This window comes from Lampetra fluviatilis, chromosome 63 (genome assembly GCF_964198595.1).
Source record: "Lampetra fluviatilis chromosome 63, kcLamFluv1.1, whole genome shotgun sequence".
Taxonomy (NCBI): Eukaryota; Metazoa; Chordata; class Hyperoartia; order Petromyzontiformes; family Petromyzontidae; genus Lampetra; species Lampetra fluviatilis.
Window position 1 is genome coordinate 4,780,064 of NC_136337.1, and position 8,666 is coordinate 4,788,729.

The 8,666-nt window shown below is 44.1% G+C and overlaps 1 protein-coding gene across 2 annotated transcripts in view; it reads right to left on the minus strand.

The window, feature by feature from the left end:
• PHAF1 (phagophore assembly factor 1) overlaps positions 1 to 6,054 on the minus strand; it is a 35,118-nt gene extending 29,064 nt beyond the window's left edge. Inside the window, exons 1-4 of one of the 2 annotated variants that reach the window (XM_078881969.1) lie at positions 5,842 to 6,054; positions 2,191 to 2,273; positions 1,510 to 1,569; positions 467 to 550 (exon numbers count right to left, since the gene is read on the minus strand). In XM_078881969.1, the coding sequence (XP_078738095.1) occupies positions 467 to 550; positions 1,510 to 1,569; positions 2,191 to 2,273; positions 5,842 to 5,905 (291 nt within the window). In that variant the 5' untranslated portion in view covers positions 5,906 to 6,054. The remainder of the gene's footprint in view (positions 1 to 466; positions 551 to 1,509; positions 1,570 to 2,190; positions 2,274 to 5,841) is intronic. The other variant, XM_078881970.1, reaches the window with a different exon arrangement.
• Positions 6,055 to 8,666: the final 2,612 nt, after the last annotated feature.

Below are 8,666 nucleotides of genomic sequence, written 5' to 3' on the forward strand. Positions count from 1 at the left end.
AGGTAAAAAAATGAAATTAAAATTTATAAAAATAAAATAATAAAAATCACGACGTTTCGGAGGCAACACAAGTCTCCGTCATCAGGTGGGACCGTCACAGCCAGCAAATACAGCAAATCTGGCTTATTAATTTTAATTAAATTTTTTTACCTACGTGACTTTACCGAAAAAAGTAAGAGTATGAATCCTTGCAGTCACGAAAGCGTCAAATCTATAACATCGTATCTCGCCACATATTATCGTTACATTATTTCTGGGCAAATCGTTTTCGCTTCACGCGTTTTTCGCTTTAACACACAACTTTTCAAGAACGCATCTACTACCACCGTGTTAAATGGGGACTCGCCGTACTTGAACAAGGTCACGCACAGCTCCAGTCTTGCGATGTCAGAGGTGCGACCACAGTGCCGTGAGGGCCGCATTCTGCCAGCGGACACTGGGCTGCCCCTAAGCCCCAGACACTCACCTTCAGTCGTTGACTGTATGGGTCAAACAGCAGCTTGATCCCATCCTGAGTGAGGGTCAGCACCAGGTCACTACTCACAGGACTCTGGAACGCAAAGGAACATGGCCACACGTACACAGCTGTTTAATCCTAGATTTGAAGCTTTCGTGACTGCAAGGATTCACATTCTTGGGTTTTTTCGGTAAAGTCACGTAGGTTAAAAAATTTAAACTAAAATTAATAAAAGTAAAATAAAAATACGGCTATCGTGCTGTGACGGTTCCACCTGAAGACGGAAGCTTGTGTTGCCTCCGAAACGTCGTGATATTTATTTTACTTTTATTAATTTTAGTTTTAATTTTTTACCTACGTGACTTTACTGAAAAATATACTCTTAGTTCTTTCGGTAAAGTCACGTAGGTAAAAAATGAAATTAAAATTAATAAAAAAAATCACGACTGCATCAAGCAGCAAATCTGGCTGTGACGGTCCCACCTGATGACGGAGACTTGTGTTGCCTCCGAAACGTCGTGATTTTATTGTTTTTATTTTTTATTAATTTTAATTTCATTTTTTACCTACGTGACTTTACCGAAAGAACTAAGAGTATGAATCCTTGCAGTCACGAAAGCTTCAAATCTAGAATTTACCAAAAAAACCCAAGAAGAAGCTGTTTAATCCTTTCCCAATTATTTTAGGAACGCATCTACCACATTAAATGTACACATGTACGTCGTTAGAACGGAAACGCAAGGAAAAACACCATGCGGGAGAGCGTGTGGCACAGTTTTACGCCTACTATCACAGATAGTGATTATATCGCTACGTACTCTTAGTTTTTTCGGTAAAGTCACGTAGGTAAAAAATGAAATTAAAATTAATAAAAATAAAATAATAATAAATAATTTTCTACCTACGTCACTTTACCGAAAAAACTAAGAGTATGAATCCTTGCAGTCACGAAAACTTCAAATCTAGAATATATCGCTACGGTTCTTTGTGGTGAGTAAAACGTCTTTAAAAACAGCGGTGCTACGCCTCTCTAAACAAAATGAATGCTGTACCACTTGCGCGTTCCGAAATTCAGCGGTGAACGGGACACCCGGCCTGCAACTTGTAGACGTCTTGGAATGGGAAAGGGTTAAACGCAAGGATTTGGGAACCGTTGTTTTACCGACGGCCTTTGCCGGGCAAATGAACATTAACGTACTACACCTCATGGCAAGAGGCCCCTGCAGTAACAGATGTGATCGAGCACGGTGCATCAATTAGAAATACAAATTCTTGATTTGAAGCTTTCGTGACTGCAAGGATTCATATTCTTAGGTTTTTTCGGTAAAGTCACGTAGGCAAAAAATAAAAATTAATAAAAGAAAAAATAAAAATAAAAGAAAAAACCACGACGTTTCGGAGGCAACACGCCGTGATTTTTAATTTTTATTTTATTTTACTTTTATTAATTTAAATTTTTGACCTACGTGACTTTACCGAAAAAACCTAAGAATAGAAATACAAAGTCGCCGAGGCCTAAAGTATTCCACTCCAGTACCCCATGAGTGCGGATTAAATGCTCACAGTGATGGATACAGTGGTAGGCCACCGTGAACAGGGGGAGAAGAAACTCCAAGCAGAAAAGGCACTCGAGTGAGGGCGCCGAAGCACAAATGTAACCACCGCGTCACTGCTACGAAAAATGTATTGTATAACATCTTTAAATCTGTGAACGGTGCAAGAATGGGGCTTACCTGGTCACTGTACCAGACCTGCACGTTCTTGATGAGGTGGCACTGCTTCTGGAGGATGGCCACGGCCTGGGCAAATGGCATTCCTACACACACACAACAAAGACAAATATTCTTAGGTTTTTTCGGTAAAGTCACATAGGTAAAAATTTTTAATTAATAAAAGTTAAATAAAAATAAAAATCACGACGTTTCGGAGTACTTGATACAGTTATTGTGCTGTGACGGTTCCACCTGAAGACGGAGGCTGGTGTTGCCTCCGAAACGTCGTGATTTTTATTTTATTTTTATTTTACTTTTATTAATTTTTTACCTATGTGACTTTACCGAAAAAACCTAAGAATATGAATCCTTGCAGTCACGAAAGCTTCAAATCTAAAGACAAATATCCCCCGTGTAGCCCTAACAGACTGTTGGGGCAAGCGCTATTAGCGATTGGGTTGCCCCCATAAGAGGGTCACGGCTGTGCTGCAGAACTCACTGTCGAGGCCTCATGCGTAGCGTTGCAATGTGTGTTTAATTGAGGGTTAATTTAGACTAAGTGCAGGCCATAAATATAACCCCATGTCTGTGTGATGGGATATAATTGTTTACGTTACACAGTGGGCGAAGATGATCTAATTATCTGAAGGTGTGTACTTTCGGCATGCCTATACGGTACATTGTAGGTGTTGTCATATTTAACAAGGTTGTTATTCGTATACCTGTCAACCCATACGCTTTACCCCGTATTCTTGTACAGAGAAATTGAGTGTTCAGGTCCCATACGGCGTACGGTCGTTTCAATACGGGCAAAATAATTGTGTCTGTGTTCATCCCTGGTGATGGGACTTTGTAGGATGAACGTTGAGATTTCTAAGGGCACGGGGTGACCACTAAAGTCCGAATTGGTCTGTAATAAGGTAGGGCACTGGTAAGGGGTTGACAGGGATGTATTCGTCATAGTAAAACCATTAACCTGCTGGGTACAACGATCTCATATGACTTGTCATGGAATGGTTAATATAGTGTAGTACTGCATTGTATTGCTAACCCGGTTTATGAAGCATTGAAGCTTTGTTTTCCTATCTGTGCCAACGCACCCTTAACTCGTGGCTGATATACAAAGCAAACATTTGTCCACAGCTGGAATTCCTGTTGTGGAGTACTCAATTAACGAGCCCACTGCGCTTGACAGAATTAAATTTCACTGGGGTCATGGTTAGACTGATCCAGACCTCTTCAATAATCTCCAATCACTCGCTCAATGTCGGCCAGTCGTCTCCTTATCACTCTTCTATCGCTACGAGCATCGTCACCGTTCCCGTTAACTTAATCGATTCCTCCACCCGTTTAAAGAACTCAAGTCATCTCCGCCATACTGTGTTGCTCAACCACCACAAACTCACTCGCCCACCCATTTAACAACTCACCAACCACCCACCCATTTAACAACTCACCAACCACCCACCCATTTAACAACTCACCAACCACCCACCCATTTAACAACTCACTCGCCCACCCATTTAACAACTCACCAACCAACCACCCATTTAACAACTCACCAACCAACCACCCATTTAACAACTCACCAACCACCCATTAAACAACTCACCAACCAACCACCCATTTAACAACTCACCAACCACCCACCCATTTAACAACTCACCAACCACCCACCCATTTAACAACTCACCAACCAACCACCCATTTAACAACTCACCAACCACCCATTAAACAACTCACCAACCACCCACCCATTTAACAACTCACCAACCACCCACCCATTTAACAACTCACTCGCCCACCCATTTAACAACTCACCAACCACCCACCCATTTAACAACTCACAAATCAACCACCCATTTAACAACTCACCAACCACCCATTTAACAACTCACTCGCCCGCCCACCCATTTAACAACTCACCAATCACCCACCCATTTAACAACTCACCAACCACCCACCCATTTAACAACTCACCAAACATTCGTTCGCCCAGTGCAGGTCTGCATACTGCTCCCAATTTGGAATTCCCTCCCATCGTCTATTTTTCCCTAGAGCTCTTAATAACATCGCTCAATTCAAGGAACGTATCGATTACAATTTTGACAGTCGATGATTATTGCTGGCCGCTTGGGGTTTTGGCCATATGGGCCTTCGCTTAGCAAGTGGGGTTTTAAAGAAAACCTACAGAATTGCTTTGCCGTTGTATGCCACTGCGTATGCGTTGTGCATTTATGCGTGTTGTGTAGCAACAATGGTGTGAGTGCTCTTAGGGCTTATTGTACCCTGTGTATACGCGTGCTGTGTATAATTACGTATGCGTTGTGAATAACGGTGTACTGCGTGTATTGTTGTATATAACTGTGTTCATCTTCTTGGTTATTTCGGTAAAGTCACGTAGAAGGGAAATAATAACATAATAAAAATAAAACCAAATAAAATACAATGTTATTATGTTGTATTTTAAAATCGAATTTTATTATGTTTTATTTGTATTATTTTATTATTTCCCTTCTACGTGACTTTACCGAAAGAACCAAGAAGATGAATCCCTGCAGTCACGAAAGCTTTAAATCGAAATTTATAACTGTGTTGTTGTTGTGTATAATCGCGTTTCTGTTGTGACTCACGTAGTGTGATGTATTCGTGTGTTGTGTATAATCGTGTCCGAGGGCAGAATTATGTCGCTATGCATTACTAAATGTTGTGTATAACCGTGTTGGTGTGTAAAGTTGTGCTGTGTATCACGGTGTTGTGTATATCGGTAACTGTGTTGTCAATAACTGTGTTGTTAAGTATAATCGTCTCGTGTATAACTTCGTGTTGTGTAGAACTGCGTTGCTGTACGTGCGTTTCTACGTGTAACTGTGTGGTTGTCGTTGTGTTATGTGTAGTTACATGTTTGTGTGTAACTGTGTGGTTGTCGTTGTGTAGTTACATGTTCGTGTGTAACTGTGTGGTTGTCGTTGTGTAGTTACATGTTTGTGTGTAACTGTGTGGTTGTCGTTGTGTAGTTACATGTTTGTGTGTAACTGTGTGGTTGTCGTTGTGGAGTTACATGTTTGTGTGTAACTGTGTGGTTGTCGTTGTGTAGTTACATGTTTGTGTGTAACTGCGTGGTTATCGTTGTGTAGTTACATGTTTGTGTGTAACTGTGTGGTTGTCGTTGTGTAGTTACATGTTCGTGTGTAACTGTGTGGATGTCGTTGTGTAGTTACATGTTTGTGTGTAACTTAGCGAGAGTTCGATTCCCGCTCACGACCAACACCAGTGACGATTTATCTGAACCCGTCCTGGGCTTCCCCTAGATCGACTCGGCCTCAAATGAGTACCTGGTGCGGTGTGTAAACATCGCTACTAGAGAGACAAAGGCGGCCGGGCGTGGTGCTGGCCACCCACCCCCTCGTGTGCCGTGCCGGCCTTCATAGGTGCTCGCTAACAACACTTGCCCCAACAGTCTGTTAAGGCTACACGGGAAATATCTTTGTGGTCTGTGTGATTGTAGTCGCCGTGTAGTTACGCGTAACTGCACGGCTATTGTTGCTGCGCTATGTATAGTTACGTGTGATAGTGTATGTATCCGTTGTGTCTTTGTTGTTTGTATAATATGAAACGTTCTTGCGCAAGGCATTGTTCAACCCCCCTCCCGTCTCCCCATGCGAAGCTCACCCAACGTGAACTCCCATCTCTCGTTCCCCACGGAGCGCTCGGGCACCACCTCCAACTCTAACATTGGCCCTGGGCTCGCGGCGTCTCTCTCTCTCGGGGTCTCGGGGTGTCCCAGCTTCTCCGGGAGTCTCGGTCGCGAGTGGCGGCAGCGGCGGCGGTGTCGGCGTCAACGTCTCGGCCCGGCCATTGCAAGCTCCTTGTCAACACGCACACTTCCGGTATTGTGAGTGACGTCACTTCCCTCGAGGCGGTGCCGTCATCGAGCGACATGACACTCCCCTCCCCCCCCCCGTTTAGGGGTGACGTCATCGCGCGACATCACACTCTCCCATTTTGGGGTTGACGTCATGGCGCGATATCACACTCCCCGGTTGGTGGTAACATCAATCGGTCCGATATCACACTCCCCCGTTGGGGTGACGTCATCGCGTGACATCACACTCTCCCATTTTGGGGTGACGTCATGGCGAGACATCACACTCCCCGGTTGGGGGTGACGTCATCGTGACATCATACTCCTCCATTTGTAGGTGACGTCATGGCGCGACATCACACTCCTCCATTTGGGGGTGACGTCATGGCGCGACATCGCACTCCCCCATTTGGGGCTGACGTCATAGCGCGACATCACACTCCCCGGTTGGTGGAAACATCAATCGGTTCGATATCACACTCCCGTGGAGGTGACGTTATAGCGTGACATCACACTTCCCCATTTGGGGATGACGTCATCGCGCAACATCACACTCTCGTCTGTGTGACGTCATCGTGCGACAAAGCACTCCCCAGTTGGAGGTGACGTAACCTCATAAATCTACTCCACCATGGCATTGACGTAATCGCTACTCGGCCACCTAAGTTTGATTCCCGGCCACGGCTAACATCAGCAGCGAATTATATTGACCAGTCCTCGCCACCAATCCCAACGGATCAGCGTAAGTCATCCAGCAGTAGATTGGGCATGGCTGATTTCTATGATACGGCCTCTAACCTCCTGAGAATCAGAATCTTTATACTGGAGGAATCAGATCTGAGCTATAAAGCTCTTTTTCACAAACGTCTAGTCGGGACGGGTCATAAAGTTACAAGGGGCCGTCCATAAATGACGTCACGCGATTTTTGACCCCCCCCCCCTTCGTCACACGGCGTCACAAAAAGTCAGACCCCCCCCTCAAATATGACGTCACAAAGCTCTGCCCCACCCCCCCCAAATAAAACATGCTTCAAATCGCTTTAAAACTATTGTCATTGTAGTGCGTATTTAATGTGGCGCTGCACTGTTGTAGGAGGACACATTTATTAAAAAGTCTATTTAATTAAGTAGAACGTGTTGTCTATATTTATTTAAAAATGCGCATTTTGGTGTGACGTCACATTTCTCACACCCCCCCCCCCATCACAAATGTCTGACCCCCCCCTTAGGTGCGTGACGTCATTTATGGACGGCCCCTTATTACAGACCAATTCAGAGCTTATTAATCACCCTGTGCCCTTATAAATCTCAACGTTTATCCTACAATGTCCCATCACAAGACATGTTTTGCCCTTATTGAAACAGCTGTCCGCCGTATGGATCTGAACACACAATTCCCCTGTACAAGAATACAGGTAAAGCGTATGGGTTGACAGGTATGGGCCAAGGAACCTGGTGTAGTAAAAAAAGTATAACCCGTAAAAACAAAGTTTTTCACTATAAATCCTTTATATGCGTGGCGGCTAGAGTCCTCTCGTCCTCTGGCTTGAGATGGCTGCAACCTATGGGTCAGATGATTGCATGGCAGCATTAAGCAATTAGTAATTAAATATAATATTTTTGTCCTAAAAAGTGTAAAATTTTGGAATTTTTTTTTAACGAACATTCATTGTCACGCACAACGAGTCTGTGTGGAAAATGTCAGCTCGATTGGATCACGGGAAGTGGGTTAAAAAACGACCGAAAGATTTGCACGGTCCTAAGCAAGCAAGTGAACTTAATATAAAGGATTTAATAAGTATAACCCGTAAAAACAAAGTTTTTCACTATAAATCCTTTATATGCGTGGCAGCGAACTTAATATAAAGGATTTAAAAATATATTCGCCTGTGGAGGACGCGGGGATCGATCCCGCGACCTTTGGCATGGGAAGCGAGGGCGCTACCAACTGCGCTACTCCGCCACGGCCTGTGGAGGGGTTATGCTCTGGGCTCTTACACTCTGACGTTCAGCCAAAGCCATGAATGCGTTCTATTTGAATATATGTAAAATAATTTTTTTGCCTAAAAAGTGTAAAATTTTGGGAATTTTTTTTCACGAACAATAATTGTCTGGCACAACGAGTCTGTGTGGAAAATGTCAGCTCGATTGGATCACGGGAAGTGGGTTAAAAAACGACCGAAAGATTTGCACGGTCCTAAGCAAGCAAGCACGCAAGCAAGCAAGCACGCGAACTTAATATAAAGGATTTAAAAATGAGGCTGAGGATCGTCCCAACAACATTCGGCAGCGGATTCCATCGAAGAGGTGTGGGCTCAGCACCTGGGAGCTCCCCACAGGACAATCTGCCTGCTTATTACCCAAACCTGTCCTACACAGCAAGCCGGCTGGTGCAGTCACACAATCGTTCACCATCACAGCTGTATCTTGTTGGTTTCCATCGGTAAAGTCACGTAGAATGGAAATTATAAAATGTAAACATAATAAATTAATTCTCACGTTTCGGCCACAACGCAAGCAGCCGTCCTCAGGTGGAGAGCAGGTCTGTACTCCACTGGTAAACATTCAGCGCCGTGCTACATTCCCACTCGTACAGTGGTACCTCGGTATACGACCACTTTGGAATACGTCG